General features: G+C 40.8%; 2 protein-coding genes across 7 annotated transcripts in view; one reads left to right on the top strand and one right to left on the bottom strand.

Annotated features, from left to right (window-relative positions):
• Positions 1 to 1,767, bottom strand: part of LOC146304960 (tyrosyl-DNA phosphodiesterase 2-like) — a 53,240-nt gene extending 51,473 nt beyond the window's left edge. The window contains exons 1-3 of one of the 2 annotated variants that reach the window (XM_084713820.1): positions 1,436 to 1,767; positions 1,198 to 1,338; positions 616 to 710 (exon numbers count right to left, since the gene is read on the bottom strand). In XM_084713820.1, coding sequence (XP_084569946.1) covers positions 616 to 710; positions 1,198 to 1,338; positions 1,436 to 1,533 — 334 coding nt within the window. In that variant the 5' untranslated portion in view covers positions 1,534 to 1,767. The remainder of the gene's footprint in view (positions 1 to 615; positions 711 to 1,197; positions 1,339 to 1,435) is intronic. The other variant, XM_084713821.1, reaches the window with a different exon arrangement.
• On the top strand, positions 567 to 20,876 carry nhej1 (nonhomologous end-joining factor 1). Of its 5 annotated transcripts, none has more exons than XM_084713826.1 (9): positions 567 to 664; positions 3,687 to 3,840; positions 4,791 to 5,006; positions 5,544 to 5,771; positions 5,982 to 6,120; positions 6,642 to 6,700; positions 19,607 to 19,781; positions 19,878 to 19,981; positions 20,569 to 20,876. In XM_084713826.1, the coding sequence occupies exons 3-9, from the start codon at positions 4,818 to 4,820 to the stop codon at positions 20,647 to 20,649; spliced, it is 975 nt and encodes a 324-aa protein (XP_084569952.1). In that variant the 5' UTR covers positions 567 to 664; positions 3,687 to 3,840; positions 4,791 to 4,817; the 3' UTR covers positions 20,650 to 20,876. The 5 variants fall into 5 exon arrangements, with proteins under 5 accessions (XP_084569952.1, XP_084569953.1, XP_084569954.1 ...); XM_084713827.1 differs by lacking the exon at positions 567 to 664 and adding an exon at positions 743 to 978; XM_084713828.1 differs by lacking the exon at positions 567 to 664 and adding an exon at positions 2,479 to 2,554 and having other exon boundaries at positions 4,796 to 5,006.
• Positions 20,877 to 21,079: the final 203 nt, after the last annotated feature.

Here is a 21,079-nt window from a genome sequence, read left to right as displayed (position 1 = left end):
AAGGAGAACCTCAGTATGAAAACCCATGGAACATAAAGAGGTTCTTGGTTGAAACCCCTGTGTGGGTTCTAGATAAAGCCTTGGAATATAAATAGACTCTCTGTAGAACCTTCTTGGTGGTTTCTTGTGAGCATCTTCAGAAGGTGGAAAGGTTCTGGAAAGAAACCCCACGGAGGGTTATGGGTGGAACCACTACATCATAAAAGGATGCTCAGTAGAACCCCCAAGGTGGGTTCTAGATAAAAGCATTGCATTGCTGAAGAGTCCTCTATAGAACCTCCCATATGGGGCTGGTGTGGAACCTTCCATAGATGGTTCTAGGTATAACCCTTTATGTTGGGTTCTGGATATAATTCTCAGAAATAGTTCCAAGTGGAACCTTTAAAATAGGTTCTACCTGGAACCAAAAATGAAAAAAGAACCCTTGATGGTTCTAGTTAGCATCTTTATTTCTTCGAGTGCACAGAAGAATGAAACATGCATTTTGAGTGATAGTCTGCTGATGAAGTGACCACCAGAGGGCGCATGAACTCTGGACTCAACAGCATAAGCACCACCCAGGAACCCAAAAATGTTCAAGCTGGCCCCGTTTCTCCACCACGTTCCTGCATGTACCTTCAATTAACTTGTAGGTGGCCTCCAGACGACTCTTCATAGAACAGAGGTACGGTTGGATGAGCTCCTGAAGAAGAACCACGTCTGGAGAGTGTCTACGTGGAGACAAATGGAAGACGGGTATTAAAGTCTTAAACTGTTTTAGATAAGATTTTGAAGTTTTAAAAAATGATTGGATTGTAAAGTTTTCGTTTCTCTGAGGTGGTAAAAGTCGACACGTTGTTTACCCTTTTTTACTTTTCTTCTTTTTTGTCTTATTACGTCTTTAACTTTATCTTGTTGTCTCCTTTTCATCATGTTGCATCATTTTTTTTCATCTTGTCATGTAGTTTCTCATTTATTGAGTTTCTCTTTTTTGTTTTGGTAAGTCTTTTTCATCTTATATGCATTTTTTGGATTATGTTGCTTTTCATCTTGTTACTGGTTCCACTCTTCTTCTTTTGTTTTAAGAGTCAAAACATGGAGAAATGAAACTGAAACTAAAACACTCTTACTGCTGAGAAATGAAACTTAAACTATCTGCAGGGAACGGAATATTTTCACAGACACACAGCTCAGCATGACAACAGAGTTGATACTTACGAGATTATAAAAGAGCAGAGGGCTCTAGTTCTCTGTGGACGTTTCTCTCCATCAGTTCCGTCCACGTTCCAGCAGATCACTGACAGCTTATTGCTGTCTTCCTTTGTGAGAGCAGCTCTGTCCTTTGTCTCTTTGGTGCTGCTTTAACAGAACATTAAATAACATTTATTGCTGTGTTGGCCGTGCATGAACAGCACAATCAGCAGGTTAGAATGCAAAAACAAATGTTGTGCATCACCTGCTCCCTCCAGTCTTTTTCTCCTTCTTCTTCTTCTTGGTTGTGGAGCTGGTGGTCTTTTGTCCCTGTGACTCGTTGACAGCACAGACTTGCTCCATGTCTGTTTCAGATTTTCTGAAAAGTGAGTAGCAGCCAAGATATTACTCAGTTTAAGAATGCAGTCTGGGCAGGTACAACAGAGTCATATGAAGGTTTGGAGCTGATGTTTCTGTTGGACATGCAGCCACATCACATGACTGAGTGGACTGAGGGTTATCTGCTCTGTTACAGTCTTCTTATCTTTACTGCTGCACCAACTCAAACATTACGAATAATCTCACTTACTATGTTTTCAATTTCAGTTTATTTATTTATTTATTTATTGTATTGATTTTATTTTATTTTATTTAAATTTTACTTTCAGTTGTGGAAGAATTATTCAGATCTTTTACTTAAAGAAAGAAAGTAGCAAAACAGCGTACAAGTACTCTATTATGAGTCAAAATCCTGCATTCAAAATCTTTAATAAATCAAAAACAAGTACATTAATTTATCCTTCATAAGCCCTGCCCCCTTTTTGCTCTATGCTCCAATAACAGTTCTAACCAGCTAATGCACATCAATCATAGCTAGAATTTAACTAATAACTAATTGAATCAATCATTAGCAAGCTAGTCATATCTGATAGCTAATGTTTGCAAAACCGTAGCTAACTATAGCTAATCTACATCAATTATCAGTTGGTTAATTTGGTTAATTATATCTGACAGCTGATATTTGCAAAACGCTAACTATAGCTATTTTTAATATTGTTTTTGACGCATTTAATAACATATTACTTTATTTAACAAGATATATTTGTATTTCTAATTTTGATCGTTTCAATTTCAGTGTCATACATACGTAAAAACACGTTATTGTTGTTATATATATATATTATATATTATTGTTATATATGTTATGTATAGTAGTAGTAGTAGTAGTAGTAGTAGTAGTAGTAATACCAGTATTATTATTAGTAGTAATAGAAGATGGTAGTAGTATGAGCGGAACCTTAAATATGCTGTTGTTTCACGTCGGTGTTGGAATCCTTAACTGTCAACAGGAACTAGCGGAGGGGCATCATATCTTGTTGCAAACGTTGGTAGTGTTAAAGTCCTAATTCTCTTGTTTTTGATTTTTAATTGTGTTGTAAGTTGTTGTGGTAGAACAGTGACTGAGTCATATTTAATTATCAAAGTTAAAGGCTGGAAAACAAACAGCTGGCTGACTTCCGTCTTTGTCTTCTTTTGCTTTGAATTAGCTAACAGGCAACCTCTAACGGATAGCCGGCATTTTTACAATAAATATCTGTTACTGTTTTAGCGAGATTGTCGCCGAATTGAAGAATAGCTCCTATAAATGCAGACACAGTTTAAAATCTTGAGCTATCACATACAATGTGTGTTTATAAGAAAGCTAATTTTAAAATTCGATCATTTGTAAATCGAGTTTGGTGTGGATCTGTCCTTACCAACTTTAATCTTAAAAATGGCTTTAATGGCTTTAAAAAGTGGGTAGTTTTCTAATACATATTGGTTAAGTAGTCGCCGAATTAAAGTTATCGATTCTACCGGTCTAGAGAAGTTTAAAGAAATCGACAACTCAGAGTACTTAGCTATCCCAACTGAATGTCGAGAAGAAATTGAACTTTAAATTCAGAGATTTTTGAATGGGGTTTGGTATGATTTTCAGTGGTACTTGAATTTAAATTAAAAACCCTATTCAAAAATCTGTAGATATGTTAACCATCACCTGCACCTATGTCGGTCTTTTTCCATTTGTTTTCACTGTATGTCTCCGCCCACCACAGCGCAGCAATACAATAATTGTTGCATATCATCCTCAGAGAAAACACAATAAGGTTAATGTAACTTATTACACTAGGTGGCAGAATTAAAGGCCACATTCTAAAGATGTAAAGGGCTTTAAGATAATACGACATTTGTGAAGATGGTGTCCGAAGAAGCAAGGGAACTTTAAATTCAGATATTTCTGAATGGGGTTTGGTGTGACGTCCTTGCTGACAGGCGAGAACGGAGCGTGTTAAGGACTGCATCCTCTCCTGATGCCCTCTAACCGCTGGCATCCGTGTCCCGCTCTGTATGGCTCTACATTGAAGTCATAAAGTTACTGATTTGGTATTTTTGCGATTTCCAAATTGGCATGAGTCAACCTCTGTGTTTCAAATGTCGGCTGACGAGAAATACCTCGTTTTATTCCCCGAAAACAGGCTCATTACGGATCGGCAGAGAGGAGCCCGGTAGCCCGCAGGAGCAGCAGCTGCGGTCTCCCTCCTGCAAGCCGGTGATTATGCGGCCTGGACGGCGTCTGTAGCGCGGCTTTAACACATCTCAGGCCGGGCTGTGGGGGCGCATTCCTCCGAGGTGAGTGATAAAGAAAACACGTTTGATAAAAACTAAATTACACCGTGTTTTTGGGCGTGGGCGTTCATTGGTACCCAATTCCAGGAACAATCTCAAAACGCGCAGGAGCTTCTGTTTCAGTTTGTTTCTTTCTTTTGGTTGGTTTGGTTTAATTTACTCATTTCAAACATAATGAAAATAAAACACATATGTAGGAAAAACTAAATAACAATAAATATTCAATAATCATCATTAATTTATTATCTATATCACACATCAATTAAGATATAGTTAAAGAGCATTAATTCCTCTCTGTAATTTTATTCTTTTTCTGAAAATGGATCAATATCAAGAGTCTAATTTTGAACTTGAATTTGAACTTTATTGTGTTTTTGACCTCTGGATTTTCTGCTTTCTTTAGTACGAATCCTATGTAGGACCAAAGCTATCAAAATTTAAAAATAAATAAATAAATAAATCACTCAATAATTAATTAAATGCATTTATTGGCATATTAATTTAATGATTTAATTCTTTGTTCCTCCATAGAATTCAGTGTTAAACAAAATGGAATAGCCAAATTATTAAATGATAAAAAACAGTATTTCTGTACAGTTTTTTTCCTTGATATTATAGTATTATGACCGGATAAGTCTAAATACTACAACACCCATGAGGCTCTGTTGCTGTTGCTGTGCTAAAGAAGCTAATCAGAGGTGTAAGTCAGAGCTGTAGTCGATTCAGAACACTTTGCTGATTCAAACCGAGTTTTTTGTCAGGTTTCTAAAATGTGTGATTTGGAGCTCTGTGATCGGAGGTTCCTTACTGAAATGCACCTTGGGAGTTGTAGTTTTTATGTCCACAGTTTACCTTTGAGTGTTTAATGAAAGAACCAGATGTTTTCTAACACAGTTGTTCATCTGGAGTTTCATGTCCTGACCTTGTCCAACTTAAACTTTTCCTTTCTGTAGTTTAGTTTGGTGCCTTGTTTGTAGTCCATGATGGAGTCCCGTGGAGCTCCTCCTGATGTCCTCCTGCAGCGTCCGTGGCTCCCTGTGAACATCAGCGGCTGCCGGCTCCAAGCCAAGAGCTGGTTCGGGGAGACGGCGTACCACATCCTGCTGGCAGACATGAACTGTGTGTGGGAGGAGAAGATGGAGTCAGCAGCCATTGAGAAGAGAGCACAGGTAAATCATTCATCAACTGATTAAAGGGATAGTCCAGATTGTTTAAAGTGTGGTTGTATAATGTACTTATTTAGAATATTTTCACCTCTTTACCTTGCTGTCAGAAAGACATTTCTGGCAGGAAACCACAGTTACACAAGCCAAATATTACTCTGTTTAAAGCAACCAAACTCCATTGATAAAATAAGTAATTTTACCTCGCAGAACGCAGGATTTGCTGTTCTAAGGCTGCCTTGACTTGTTAGTGTGTTTGTGTTATTGTATGACCTCTGTGAATATGTGCTAACTGACTAAAGTCACACAATAACACAAACAAACTAAATAGAGGAAGCACTGGACCAGAAACCTCTGTGTTTTGCAGTCCTTCGCATAAAAAAGTCTGTCTGACAGCAAGGTAAAGTGGTGAAACTGTTCTAAATGTAACATACACTTAAACTGCATTTCTTTTTATTCATAACCACACTTCAAAAAGCATGAACTGTTCCTTTAAGTAAAACCATAATTACTTGCTGTCTTTTCCTGTTTTCTTCCTCCCAGGAGCTGAACAGACGTCTGCGAGCCCCCGTCAAAGCGTTCTTCTCCCACCTGTGCGAGGTGGTTCAACCCTTTTTGACAGGAAGTGACAGGCAGCCCAGTGGCGATGGCGAGGCCCATATCTCCCTGACGCGACAGGACGACGGCAGCATCGACATGAAGCTGAAGAGTGAGCTGGCTGGGCTTCCCTTCTACTGGGAGTTCCACTGCACCCCCGCTCCTGTCACAGTGGTACGGTCCACATGTAACATTTAGACTTTCTAATTTATTCATTGAGTCATTCATTTATTTTTTTATTTATCCTTAATTTTGACGGTTTCGCTCCTCTATAGTATTCAGTATTAAAGTTCAAAATCCTCTGCAGCATCACAAGAAAGAAAAAATTACTGTAACTGTAACTAATTTAAACATTTGTGTGTGTGTGTGTTCGTGTGTTTTCAGGTGTGTGTTCAGCTGGTGCGCCCCCTGCTGGTCATGAGCCACCTGCTGCAGCGGCAGGTGGAGCAGCTCGGAGGTCTGCTGCAGAGGAAGGACGCAGAGATTCAGGACTACAGAGAGAACGGAGCCACGCTCAGCAGAGGTACACACACAAACACACATACACACACACACACACACAAACACACATACACACACACACACACACACACACACACACACACACACACACACATTGTGTCCATGTCTGTATTTTTGAAGTCAGGAGGACATTTGCAGAAGAGTTTTTTAAAGGCCTCAAGAGGTCAAAGTAATTTTGTTTAATTAAAATAAATAAATAAAAAAATTGTGCTGCAGAGATACACATCATACACTACAGCCGTAAAGGGACAGTTCACCCAAAAATGAAAATTCAGCCATGTGTCACAGTCTTGTGGGCATTCGCATGAACATACATTGCTAAGATAGAGCATAGCTAAGACAAGGCTAAAGTCTGGTTGGTGCAGCCAGTGTGAGGTCCACTGTAAAGACTAGTATCAACTCACACTGACTGAGCAATCAGGACCAGACTGAGTAAAGAACAGCTAATCCTGAACCACGCGCTCAGAGTGAAGGTTTAACTGTCATAATGTTCATAATTTAAATGTGTGTGTTTGAACTCAGAGCGGCTGCAGACGGATGTTTTTGAGGAGAAAACTCAGAGAGAGGACTTCCTGTCAAAGGTGAGAGCCCCACCCCCCCACACACACACACACACACACACAGAGCGGCCCCTGCAGCCTGTGTTTACTGTCCTCCGCACTCCGTTCCTGATCGTTAACCGGCTGCGGCGAGCGCGGCAGGAACCACATGATAAAACGCTGTGGCTGCTGGAACAGCCGACACTCTTTCTGCCTGAAACACAAGCCGCCGCAGCACGCTTTCAAGTTGCGCTGCGTCATCGTCAGCCAATCAGAGTGAGGCGAAGGGTTGAGGTTTTAAATTTTCTGTGTGTTTACTGTATTCAGGTGAGGAATTTCTCATCTCTGACTCTGTGTGTGTGATTGACTGACTGGACATTTCAGATCCACTTGTGGAATTTTCAGCGGGTGTCTGTTTGCACCGTCCCCGTCTATTTTTACATGTTTATTTCGTTTGCAATTCAGTTTTTGTAATTTTTCTTCACATTCAGATCTTGTTGTCGTGTTTTTGTTGACTAAACAAACTTATTATTTAAATTAGTAATTAGAGCTGCAGCATGAATATGTTTTCTATTTATCGGCTCATAATTTACGTAAGAAAGCTAAAACATGATTAAAATATTGTATTTTTAAGGAATTTAGTACATTTATTTAGCTGAAACTTTTATCCAAAGTGAATCAGTTTTTACTTGCCCCTGCACAAATAGATTTATTTACAAGACTACAGTTAATACTCATGTTTATGCTAGGGCAATTCAAAGTTCAATTTAAAGTCTTTCATTGTCTTGTTTTTGTCTAAAACCCAAAGAAATTCAGAAAAAATCTGATAATAAACAAAGAAAATGCAGGAAAACTGAGAGGCTGAAAAATTATTTAAAAGATTAATTGTTTAATTCTTTTGTACCACTTTTTACATGCTCAAAGATATTCAGTTTACTGTCAGAGAGGAATAAAAAAACTGAAAATGTTCATATTTAAGAAGCTGAAAATCAGAGAATCCTGACCGTTTAAACGATTATCAAAAATAGATGGTTAGTCCAGAAATACTCAAACTAAAATTAGCTGAACCTCTGATGGCCTTTCTGAAGAACAGACACATTGTCTCAAAAATGTCAACATCTGATTTCACGTGACTTTTTAAAGGTGAACATCAGAGGGGAAATTTTTCCTCCATAAGTCACTTTGCAGACAAAAACTTCAGTATAATTCCCAGTTTGTTTGACTCTCCAGTTGCATCACTTGGTGGTTTTCAGGGAGGAAACCAGTCTGTTTGTTGATGCTGTTTGTCTAAAAGGACAAACCAGGAAAGAGTCTTTCTTTAGGCGCTGGAAGCCGCCCAGCTCAGGTACAGACAGTCATGGAAAGTTACATCAGGGTCACAGCGGCGGCTCTGTTTTCTGCTTTTTGGTGATCACATCATCGGACCAAGAAAGGTGAACGAACAGTCAGAAACCACAGAAGAAGAAGAAGAGGATGAATGATGCAGTGGATCAAAGTCATCTTACTCGTGGCAAATTCCACCGGGCTGCGACGAGGCCGCCTCCAGACCAGAGTCCAACCTGAAATAAAACTTGTCTGGGAAAAATGTCGCTGGGACACGTCAAAGGGAGAATCACACACTGGACGGACCGCCATGTGTGTGTGTGTGTGTGAAGGCCTTTGGCGTGTGTGTGTAGTATTTATCTATCAGGGTAGGGCCCTAGCATGCTTGTGTCTATGTGTGTGTTTGCTGTCTGTCCACGCAGCAACTTGTGTTGTGTCTCTGTCTGTGTGTGTCTCCATGGCAGCCTTCACCATGCAGGTTTTCGTGCCATTTTTGAAGTCATATCTGGATATTTTAAAGGTGCAATATGTCAAATTTATGTAAAATAGACGGCATCGTATCACCAGAGTAACTGCTAACTGTAGCTGCCATTAGCTCAGTTAGCTGTGCAGCTAGCGGTCTTGATTGCTGGTGGGAAGTGCTGCCAAAATGGGTGCAAAAACCAGAGATGGGTCAGTGGCCAACGGCATCAGGTTCAGCTGCCTCCTATAGGCCTTTTCCACCAACATGGAACCAACCCCGTTCTGGTTCAGTTCACTAATTGGGCAGATATTCAATGACAGGAACCCGTCCTAACAACACAAAAGAACAAGAATCTGAAACAGACAAACATTAAAATGTCCCTCAGAGGATGACTTTGTACTTTGAATCAGTACTTCTACTTTTACCAGAATTACACAAGTATCTGTATCTGCCTCTTTTCCCAAACTGCTCCTTTAAAACTTAGTGTATAAATGCTCAATTAGACAGGTGAGAACCACAGGTAGAACACAGAGTCTGTGTGTGTGTGTGTGTGTGTGTGTGTGTGTGTCCTGTTCTTGTAAAAACCACCCAGCTCCAGTTTCAACTTCAGTTTTTCTTCCTTGAACTTGAACTTCTTTGACATTTACACAGTTATTTACGTTCCTGGTGCCAACAGAGACAAATATCTTCAAAAAAAAATCTTCCGCCTCTCATCACCGCCTCTTTCACCATTTCCACAAGCGTGTGTCTGTGCGTGTGTGTGTGTGCTTGCGCCATTTGTGGCCTTCGTTTCCCACACCAAGGGGAGTGAAGGGCAGCGGGACAGTGAAGGAGAGACGATGATGACAGGAGCAGTCCAGCTTTTATTTTCTACTGCAGCTTTCCACGGACGCCCCTCCCCAGCCCGTCCGTCCGTCCGTCACCACACAAACACCCCACCCAGCTCAGGTCAACATTTACATGGGTGGAATTAGCATGCGCTTCCCACTGACACACACACACACACACACTTGGATTTAACTCGGGCTAAAGCTGGTCATGGAGCTGAAGGATGAAAAAAATGTTCAAATCCTTTTAGGATCACATCAGCTTCCCTTAGGACCTAAATTTGGAGTGTGTGTGTGTGTGTGTGTGTGTGTGTCTGTGTGTGTGTGTGTGTGTCTGTGTGTGTGGTGGCAGCAGCTCATGACCTGACAGAGGGGAGTGTCTGCTCGTCCACACAGAGCCGGCTGTGACGCATGCTTTTGGTTTTTCAGAGCTGAGTGTTGGTGTGTGTGTCATTCAGGCTGTTTTTTATCTTCATGTGTGTGTGTGAGTGTGTGTCATGGTGACGCTCCGCAGTCCTCGCAGCGAGCCGTGCAGCAGCAGCGTCACAGCTGACAGCTCTGAATTGAATTGTCACTGTTCAGCAATGCCGCCCACTTCCTGTTTCATGTGACGGTGGCTTCACATCTCCACGGCAACCACGCAGCATCATAATGACAAGTGACAATTAGTGGCTTCTTACACTCTTAGAAATAAAGAGGCTAGTTAGAACCATAAAGGGTTCTTTGGCTTGTCCACTTTTAATATTCCAATGGTTTTATCTGGAATACAGTCAGAGGTTCTACAGAGAACCTTTTTATATTCCAAGGGTTTTATGTAGATCCCACTCAGGATGTTCTACTGAGAACCTTTTTATATTATGGTACAGAGTGTGTGTGTGTGTGTGTGTCATGGTGACGCTCCGCAGTCCTCGCAGCAAGCCGTGCAGCAGCAGCGTCACAGCTGACAGCTCTGAATTGAATTGTCACCGTTCAGGAACGCCGCCCGTTTCCTGTTTCATGTGACGGCAGCTTCACATCTCCACGGCAACCATGCAGCATCATAACGACACGTGACAATTAGTGGTCAGTTTTGACCAAAACACCTCACTGAGCTGCTCACGATCTCAACATGGATCCAAAATGTTGCTTCATCCGTGTTTGGACTTCAGGTTTGATGTTCCTTACACTCTTAGAAATAAAGAGGCCAACTAGAACCATGAAGGGTTCTACATTTGATCCCTATAGGAGGGCACCCAGGGGGTTCTACTGAGAATCTTGTTATATTTTAAGCATTTATCTAGAACCTACCAAGGTTGTTCTCTCAAAACTTTTTTTTAATATTCTAACGGTTTTATCTAGAATACACTTGGGGGTTCCATGGAGTTCCTTTTTGATGTCCCAGGAGTTTTATCTAGAACACACTCATGGGGTTCTACTTTATGTTCCAAGGGTTTTTATCCAGAACCCACCCAGGGGGTTCTACTGAGAGGTTTTTTTTATATATTCTAATGCTTTTGTCTAGAACCTCCAAGGGGGCTCTACCAACAACGTTTTTGTATTCCTAAGGTTTTATGTAGGGTTCTACTGAGAACCTTTCTGTTTTCCGAGGATTTATTCTAGATCTCACTCGGGGGTTCTACTGAGAACACTTTTATATTCCAAGGGATTTATTATCTAGAACACACTCAAGAAGAAAATGTTTCTTCCCTTCAGGAAGAACCCTTGTTTCTAAGCGTGTTCTTCAGATTTCATGTTCTTCTTTGTTAAATTGCAGGTTTTTCTGCTCAGGTTTTGTGTTGACTGAACTTCAAACTGCTTCGAGTCAAAAAGAGAACCAATATGAGACGTGTTCTTGAGATGTGAAGTTTTCCGTCTCCAGCTGAAGCGCCTGTAATGATCATGTTCTCAAACGGGTGAAGAAATTATCCCTAAATGCTACTCTCTCTCTCTCTTTCTCTCTCTCTCCACGTGAAGCCCTGCACTGGCACAACAGGAGGAGTCAAATCCTAATATCTGTTTGCTTCAACCAGAGGCTCTAAGTTAAGAGCAGGGCAGGAAACTTCAGTTTTTTCATCGTGCGACCACAGCAGCTGATGGCTTCCAAAATACACACTTTGACTGTAAGCAGCCAGACGTGACTGAAAGAATGATGAGAGACGGCAGATATTGATTTGTTTTATGTTTAAAAAAAAAATAAAATTCAACTGGAAGCTACCTGATTGTGAAATGCTGATGGAAAATATGCAGATTTATCTTTATCGCTCTAGTATTAGGTCTCAATTAGTCGCAATATTATCCAAATCGCAGAACTTGACAAAGGAAAAATGTGTGACAGCACAGCCTTATAATGAGGTAGCGTGGCACTGCAGAAATGTCCTGGCCTACAAATCTTGTTCTCCAGGGACTTCCCTGTCCCTACAACATTAACCAGCTCTGTCTGGTGGATCCCGATGCATTCCCAGGCCAGGGTGGAGACATAATCCCTCCATCTAGTCCTCGGTCTGCCCTGTGGCCTCCTCACGGCTGGACGTGCCTGGAACACCTCCGTAGGGAGGCGACCAGCTGACCTCAACTGTCTCCTTTCTACGCAAAAGAGCAGCAGCTCCGCTCCGAGTCCCTCATGGATGACTGAGCCTCTTTCCATATCCCAGTCCAGCCGCTTGCATCCACGTTCTCGTTCTTTGGATCATGACCACAGGTGAGGGTAAGAAAGAGGATTGACCGGTAGATCGAGAGCTTTGCCTTCTGGCTCGACTCTCTTTTCGGCACCATGGTGGAGAAAAGCAATACTGCTCCGATTCTCCGGCCGATCTCACGCTCCCTTGTCCCCTCACTTGAGAACAAGCCCCCGAGATACGCAGGTCCTGATCCCCTGATAGAACTGATCCAGTGAGTGCTGGACACCACAGACCGATGATGCGTTCAGGACCACATCATCTGCAAAAATGATCATTCCCGCTAATCATGTCACATATTGCAATCGCAATTTCAGTCAAAATAATCCAAAATGATCCCAGTATGATTTTTTTAACCATATCTTGCAGCCCTAGTTAGAACACATGAGCACTGTTCCCATCCAAATGTATCACAAAATTTAACTGAATTACAAATAACTTGGCAAAAATAAATGCAAATGTTTGTTTATCAAGATAAGCAGTAGGTGGCGCCTATTCTCCATTATACTTATTTATACAATCTTAAATTTACACAATGTCCGAACTTTTTTTGTTGTAGACAACAGGATGTAAATCAGACATTTCTGTTAGTTTCATGTATAAACATGAGGAAGGTTCCATCAGAACTGTGTGGAACCATCATGAATGTGTTTTAGAGCCATGAGGAAACAGCGGATTCGTCATGTAATTTAAATTGCTGCTGCATCAGAATTTATTCTCCACTTTAAAAACCACTGTAAGCGAGCATAAAACACTTTGTGCAAAATTGAGGACGTTTTCTTTGAATTTGATTTTAATGTGATGCTTCAAACTGTGCCTACAATACCTTGATTGAATTTCAATTTTTTCCTGAAAAACAAGCAGGTGATTGAGGTTTTTTTTTTTAGCCCTGAGTTGTGTCTTCCTGTCAGGAACAGCCCACCTGAGAGACAAAACCCTGGGCAAAAAAAAGCAATAAAGCAGTTGTCATAACAAAGGCATTGTTCAGACACAAGGCAAGTCAAAGAGTTTTACAGGAGCATAGAAATATATTAAAGTAAAACGCTGAAAGAACAGAAAAATTGCAGTGAATTGCAAATAAAGTAGTCTGACATCGATCACTTTGGGTCGGTTTAAAGCTGCCTTTCAAAGTGGAGAAAAACTCACTGCTAACAGTAATTTATTGATGGATTATAAAATGTCACGTGTGAAGCTGTAATCGGAATAAAGGGGCAGAAAATGAGAGAATTTGTGAGGGAGTCGGAGGAAAGGTGGCCTCTCTCTTCTCCTCACTAAATCATTGACAGCCGCTCTCATAAAAACCAGCAGCGAGCAGCTCTTTATCTCACATACCTGAGGAATTCAGGACCTGGGTGGCAGGAAGGCGAGGCTCGAGGGGAGGGGTTGATATGAGCGAGGGCTGCAGAGTGATGTTGAACTTATTCAGCTTCCTGGACACAATATTCAACCTAATATGACTGGTCGTCCTGCAGATTTTGAAAAACAACCCTGGAGTTAGTGTAAAATGTAAATTAAGAACAGAATTCAATTATTTGAAAATACTTTTCAACCCATTTTCAGTTGAATCCAACACAAAGACAAGATATCTAATGTTCAAACTGATAAACATTATTGGTTTTTGTAAATATTCACTCATTCTCTTGTGACAGGAGCATGTTTTCTGTGTTTGTGAACTGAGGACACTAATTGTTGAAGTTTTAAAGTGAAATTCCTTCTCATTCCTGCTTGATCTATGACTTCAGCTGCTTAACAGTCCGGGGTCTCTGTTGTCGTATTTTGTGCTTCATAACGCACCACGCATTTTCAATGGGAGACAGCCATCCATAGAAACTGTTTGGAAAAGTGTAAGCACTTTTGAGAAAACCTCTGTCCGTTCTTTGCTCTTCTTTCAGTGATGAACTGATGTGATCACAGTATCTATGCTCATCTCCACCATTGTTTGCTTGAAAAAAGTTATTTCCATGGATGCTTCTTGCAAGATGGATTCTCGCGTGATCTTGTGAATCCAGCTTTCCTCACAAGGTAAAGTCTGGACTGCAGGCACGTCAGTCTAGTACCTGAGCTCTTTTCCTGCGAAGCCACGCTGTTGGAACACGTGCACAATGTGTCTGGGCATCGTCTCGCTGAAATAAGCAGGGATGGCATCATATGTTGCTCCAAAACCTTAATGTACCTTTACAGGCATCAAATTCAGAGTGATAAAAAAAGTACCTGATAAACAGCCGGTTTAGTCTCATAAAAGTTGAAATTCTCATCATGTAATAAGTAAAAAATACTAGTATTTGAAAGTATGATTCCTGCGAGAGATATAGGTCCACTGTAGTTTACAGTTTTCAGTCATTTATTGAACAAAATGTCAATCATTCTCTGGTTGAGGTTTTGCTGTTTTATATCATCATAAACTGAATATCTTTGGCTTTTTGACTGTTGGTCATAAAAAAGAGACATTTGAAGACATCACTCTGCACTCTGACAAATTCTGATGGACATTTTTACTATTTCCTGACCAAACAAGTAAGCAAGTACAGAAAATAATCATTATCTTCAGCTCGTGTTCCTAAAAAGGTTGTAAGGAGTAAGAAAACAAACCATCTACATACAGTAGATCCTCCTGCTGCTGCTGCTGGGCGCTCTGTCAGTTGCACACAGTTTCCACAGGGTTGTCCCCGGTCTGGGTCTGTAATTAGGCCCTCTGTGGCCTGGCTGCTCCCCCTCTTCAGCTGCTGGCCGCTGGGCCGAGCCCCAGCCTGGACCGGCCTGGAGTGCGGCATCCCGCAAAGACATCATGAGACTGTGAGCAACACGAGAGCACAAACACAAAACACGACTGCAGCGCTTGTTCAGCACGTGAACACGCCGGGCGCAACGCTGTATTTTATTTGTGACAGTTAGCACTTCCTGTCACAGCAGCGCGATGTGAGTGAGTGGTGCAGGAGGCGTTCAGGGAACCCAAACCGAAGAGGCTTTCAATGAACCTGAGCCACAAACAAATGGTGACAGAAGATGGATTATCACCATCAGGGTTCAAAACACAATCATGCCTCTTCAGGTGCTTTTAAAAGTCACACCTGCTGATTCGGATTTTGGCCGATTCCAATTTTCTTTCTTTTACACTTTTACAGTAACTTTTCTTTAATGAAAAATTAAACTGTATGTCTCAAATAAAACATCGACTATTCAGTGACTTCAACATGTTATTCAGAAGAGCTCCAGCTTAGTGCCAGGCCTGGTCCTCTTTTCCTCTTTTCCTTTTTCCCGCCGTTCTTCTCCCCGTTTTCACTCACATTTTTAGTCTAATATTTTAACAAAGGAAAGTGACAAAATGTCAAAAAAGGAAAAATTCTTACACAGTTTCTCTCCTTTACTGAGCCTCAAACTTGACAGAAACAAAATAAAAAAGATTTTCTTTTCATTTTTCAACAACCATCAGCTTTGGTTTGGTTGAAATAAACTCTTTCTTTTTACTTGAACTAATGGACAAAACTCAGTGGACATGCCTGTGCAGAAAATATGTTGACCATTAAACACCAAAGTTGATACCAGTTCTCGTTCTGACGAACAGAACCAAATTAGAAGCTGCTGTTTGGCCTGCGGACGCCACGTGAGGCGTCGTGGTCGTCTCTGATGCCTCGCTGTGACCGTTAATGGGACGTCGGGCTCCGTGTGAACCTTTTGGCTCACATTAGCAGCTCTCTGTGTGTCACAACCCCTGAGGGGAGACGTGACGGCAGCGGACGAGGACACGGAGGGGGGCTGAAAGGTAAACTGACTGAAGGCGTGAGTGATGTCAGAGCGGCGAGGATCACGGGAGAGACTGATGTTAAAGTGCAGATAGAAACTCTGTCCACGTTTCTGCTGACGTCACTCCAGTCGTGTTCAATCATTGTGAGGGTCTCAGCTCTATTTATGTCTTCATATCTCTCTTGAACTGAAATCCCACCGGCGTGCACATGAGATTGAGCCTCTCCGCCCTGCTTCAACTGAAAGTACTTCCTGTCTGAAGTTTCAATGACGATCTGTGTCCAAAAAAACAAAAAAAAAGTTTACAAGAACAAAAACCTGTCAAACTCTGGTTCAAACTTCAGTTTGACATATTTTGCTGACTATCGATGCTCAGCTTTAGACAAAGTGTGAAGCGGAACAGATTAACGGAAATATAAATATTCAGAGTTTAGATCCCGACTTCTGCATGTTACAGTAATGTATATAATGGAATAAACATCTCTGAAAATATCAAAATTCCCTCCTAAATAACTTTCAACACAATAATTTTCAACACGTGGTCCAACTTCATCAGTGGAATTGCTCAGTTGCCATGGAGACAGTTTAGTTGAGATATCTGGGTCGAGTGGGTTGTGACCCACAGGTCATTATATGAAAGATTAATTGATTTAAAAAGTTTTAAAAAAAAAATTCTTTTGTAGACTTTAATCTCAGAGAATTTTAGAGAGGTTTTTCCTTGCATGACTATTCAAGCTTTTTCTTGTTCATTTGTCTTTAATCACTTTTTTAAAAAAATTTCTCACAAATTAAGAACTTTATAATCCCAGAGAATATTCAGGTTTTCTCTCATAAATTTGTCTTTAATCTCAGCAATTTTTGTTCTTGCAAATTTATGGCTTCGTGAATATTCAAGCTTTTCCTCGTAGATTTGTGTCTTAAATCTCAGAGAATGAGTGTTTTTTCACTAATATATATAACTAATATATATATGACTTTATAAACTCAGAGAATATTCAAGCTTTTTCTTGTAGATTTGTGCGGCTCCAGATCAGTTTTGAGTTTTTGGTACTCAGAGGATTATTTTCTCAGCACTCTTAAATGTGGCTTTTTTTTTCCAGGGACCAAGGTCTATTTTGTGACCTGAATTTGATTTTTGAAACCTCAGATTTGCAGATTAGTATGAGAAAATCACTCGGTGCATCTTAATCCTTGAGCGGTTCAGTGCTCCAGTTTTTTTCCAAGAACGTGACCCTCGACTCCTCGGGGGTTCAAGCTCGAAGCATCTCCCTCAGATTTAGGGGGCGGGAAGCTGAGGTCACAGTGAGAGGAGTGAGGCAGAGTAAACATGAGATGAAGATGAGAGTGTGAGACTCTCCGGCACCAGAACACCCCCCCCCACACACACACACACACACACACCGAAAAACAACAGCAGCAGCAGCTCGTCTAAAATCAGAGCTGTTTACCTGCTAATAATAGAGAAACACCAACATGCTGCCAGCTCAGCTCAGCCCCTCCTCTCCTCTCATCACCTCCACACATGATGCTTTACTGTGAGGCAGCAGGAGGAGGAGGAGGTGGGGCCACCAGGTGAGCGCTCCTCCTCTTCCTCCTCCTCTCGGCCCTATTTCCTCTTTTGTTGGAGGACTTTGTTCTGTTATGAGGGGAGGAACCTTCCAGAACATTACTCAGCTCCACAGAACAGGCGAGAGGTTATTGACCTGCTGTAATGACCTTTTTATTCCTCATCTGCTGTTTCCTTTCTGGTCCCGCAGCCGCACATAACAATCCCATTTTATACCTGTCCCAAAATACAGAGGTATGGAAGCCTTACTCTGCCAAAAAGAGAAAAATACTCAACACTTTGATTTACTAAATCAAGATGGTTAGATTACGTGAACAATGAATTAATTTAAGAAGTTTTTTTAATGTCTTTTCTGGTAACTTTTAGACTTTTTAGAGAAGCTGTCCTCGCAAATCTATGAATTGCTTTTTCCTCTACATTTTTGTTTTTTCTTGCAAATTTATGATTTTCTTCACATTTTTTCTCTGATTACCCCTCTTTCCTTGCTTCATAATTTTATTTTTTATTTTTCAACCCTGTACACCATCATATAACTTGAACAGTCATTTTTTTCATGCAAAACTTTTCCCGGCTCAAATGGGCTTCCGTAGAGAGATTTTAGCACTTCAGCCGGATCCAACAAATTGAGCTCAACATTTCAGATCAAATAATGTGAAGTGAGCTGTTTGTCAGCCAGGGAGGAGGAGGAGGAGGAGGAGGAGGAGGAGGAAGAGGAGGAGGAGGAGGAGGAGGAGGAGGAGGAGGAGGAGGAGGAGGAGGAGGGTACTGGGAGTGAATAAAAAGAGAGAATAAGGTGGGCTTTCTGCTGCTTTCTGTCCCCCTCAGCACATTGGTTTCTCTGTGCCCAAAGCAGAACTAAGCCTCACCAGAGCATTTACATTTATTTTTACGATATTTAAACAAACAAATAACAAAAATAAATCAATGCGAAACCTCGAAACCTGACCAAAGTGTGTTTAGGAGCCCCTCTGCCCTGACAGCGAGCGGGAGACCACCAATTTCTCCCGGTCAATATTTGAGGAGCTAATTTGGAGAGTTTGTCCTCTCCATTGGGGGAAAAAAAGAAGGATTTAGTGAACAGCGAGTGTTTTTCTACGCGGCGGCCGTGCGTTTGCATAATGTCGCAGGAGTTTACACGCACCCTTATCTGTCAGGCCTGTGGTTCCCTGTGTGTGTTTCAGTTGTTCCTGCACTCAGCTGTGCCAATAATGCAGCTTTGATTATCGTCTTATCGCAGCGCCGACACACCCCGCATCACACCTCGGACATGTGACTCCCACTGCAGGGCCGTAAAACAAACACACCCGCGGCACCGAGCTGCGTCACAAGGACACTTTGATGTTTCCACCTCATTATTTTTATTTTTTTATTGATTTATCAGCTCTAAAGCTGCAGAACGGAGCACCTCGACTAAAGAACGCAGACGGAAATGTAATTAAAGTAATCCTGACAACAGGATGTGAGAACAAACAACACAAACACAGAACACACAGATAAGGAACTTTTCTATCATTAATAATACTAAAGTTAATTTCTAACATCTGATTCGTCATTTTAAAATATTATAAGATGCTTAAGAGGAAGAAAAACATACAAATATGATTTTAAAGTGGTTTGATGTTGATCTAAAGTGACCGACACCAGGAGAACCCTTTTTGGTTCCTGGTAGAACCTGTTTTCCACTTGGAACCCTTACAGGGGATTCTACCTAAACCCTAAAAAACATAAAGATTTATACCTCAAACCATCCATGAAGGGTTCCACCCAGAACCTCCTGTGAGAGGTTCTACACAGTACCCATCTATGGTGCAGTGTTCCCACCCAGAACCCTTTCTGGATCTTCTATCAGAACCTTCTAAGGGAGCCAGCAAGAACCCACTCAGAGGGTTCGTCAAAGAACCTTTTTATATTCCAAAAGTTTTATCTAGGAGACACTCGGGGTTCTTTAGAGAATGTTGTTATATTTCAAGGCTTTTATTTAGTGAACACTCAGGATGTTCTACCAAGAATTCTTACAAAGAACCCTTAATGAAAGTGCTCTTCAGGCATTGTTAAAATCCTCTAAAGGGGGTTCTTTATTTGAAAACCCTTTCTTCAAAAAAAGGAAGGTTCTGGGTAGAACTTCAGCCCTTCAGGAGGAACCCTTTTGGAACCCTTGTTGGGTCTTAATTTTACTGTTTTATTTTCATTTTCTCTGTCTGATCAGCTGATTGTTTGTAATTTTTGGACAAAAGTGCAAAAATAAAACCTGAATTTTAATTTAAAAAGATCAAATATATTAAAATAAATTTACTTTTGAAAGTTTCACAGCGAAGCTTCATCACAAACGTTTTTTGTTTTAACATTGTTTTGTTGTGTTCTTCCTCCCATCAGACTCTTCCTCTGCTGTGCTCTGAACAACAGGACGTTCTGGGCTTCGACGCCGACCTCCAACACTTGTACTCCGCCATCGTCGCCCACGGCAACGCACGCATGCAGAAACGCAAACTGTCTGTGGAGAAGGAGCAGCCGCCACCGGCCGAGGATCCAGACCTCACCCCGTCTCTGGGTTTGTTTGATTCGATTCAAGTCTAGTTGAGAATTTTTGATGTTGCTGAGGTCAACTAACGTCCCGCGGGGTTCGTCTGTCATCGTGTTCCTCCAGGTGTGTCTGTCAGCGGTGAGGCAGGTGAGGACGGACAGCAGAGCCTCAGCAGGCAGCTGGACACAGCTGGAGCCAAGATGGCCGACAAACCTCCAGTACAGCAAGTACGACACGCAAGGACAGACTCACACGTCTTCACCTTCCTCTGTTACATCATCATCCACTTACTGTCATTCAAACTCTTTTTAAATGGAAAGTTCAAATGATTTGAATTGTGTTTGTATGAGATTCTTATCCATGGTCAGTGTTTGTATATTAGCCGCCTAAAAAAATCAATCTCACCATTTTATCTTGTCATTAAACAGCCTTAGAAAAGTCTGGTTAAGTGTTGGAAATATTCTAAATGCAGTGTACACTTAAACTGATACTGTGTCCATTTCAAAAATCAAAACTATCTCTTTAATTTCGAGTGGAGAAAGCAAAGTTTTCCAAAGTTACTTTGGGAGACATGCAAAAAATTGGGGAAATTCCTCCCAAATTTTACTGAAAAAAAAAACAAAAAAACAACAACAACAGATTATTAGTTGATGAAAAACAGTAAATTAGCTAAAATAAAGTATAATTTTACAATTATATAAAACACACAAGAGATAAAAGTCAAAAAACATTCTAATAAGCACATTATATGGAATAAAAAAATGTAAAACCACTAAAAATAAAATATCTGTCCTCTCCTTTCTGTCCTCTACAGTCTCTTCCAGCCTCGTCCGTCCCTGCAGAGCGACTGTCCTCCAAACCAAAGAAGAAGAAAGTGGTCGGTCTGTTCAGATGAACCTGAGCAGAAGGACAAACTTCAACAAGTTCAATTCTTATTTTCAAACTGTAATTTTGAAGAGGGATGCTTTTATAGTTTTACTGGTTTTAATTAGTCTTCATACAGTCTTTTTAGATTAAATATGTAATTAAACAGATTTTTAATTAATTTTGTACAATAAACTCAGGATTTTAGGGTTTTAGAGGAGTGAAATAAGCTGTTAATTAAAGATATAAATATATACAGTTGTCCTTTATTAACAAAATCAATTAAATAAAATGAAGATCTTAACTCTAAAATTCAAAATGGCCACAATCTGAACATGTTTAAACCTTTCTACTGTTGAAGAAAGAATATTTATCTCACCTTTTTTAACTTTTATCCAAATTTAGTCAAGAAAATATTTTCATTTTGTATCTGAGACATTTCTTTTGTTTTAAAAGCACAG

Source organism: Lutjanus erythropterus, chromosome 24 (genome assembly GCF_056507025.1).
Source record: "Lutjanus erythropterus isolate fLutEry1 chromosome 24, fLutEry1.hap2, whole genome shotgun sequence".
Classification (NCBI taxonomy): domain Eukaryota; kingdom Metazoa; phylum Chordata; class Actinopteri; order Lutjaniformes; family Lutjanidae; genus Lutjanus; species Lutjanus erythropterus.
The sequence above is the reverse complement of the archived record's forward strand: the minus strand, read 5'-3'. Positions and strand labels throughout refer to the sequence as shown.

Coding starts and splice junctions, on each gene's coding strand:
- nhej1 (XM_084713826.1), top strand. CDS start 4,818: ATGATGGAGTCCCGTGGAGCTCCTCCTGATGTCCTCCTGCAGCGTCCG. Junction 5,007..5,543: donor CCATTGAGAAGAGAGCACAG/GTAAATCATTCA, acceptor TCTTCCTCCCAG/GAGCTGAACAGACGTCTGCG. Junction 6,121..6,641: donor CGGAGCCACGCTCAGCAGAG/GTACACACACAA, acceptor GTTTGAACTCAG/AGCGGCTGCAGACGGATGTT.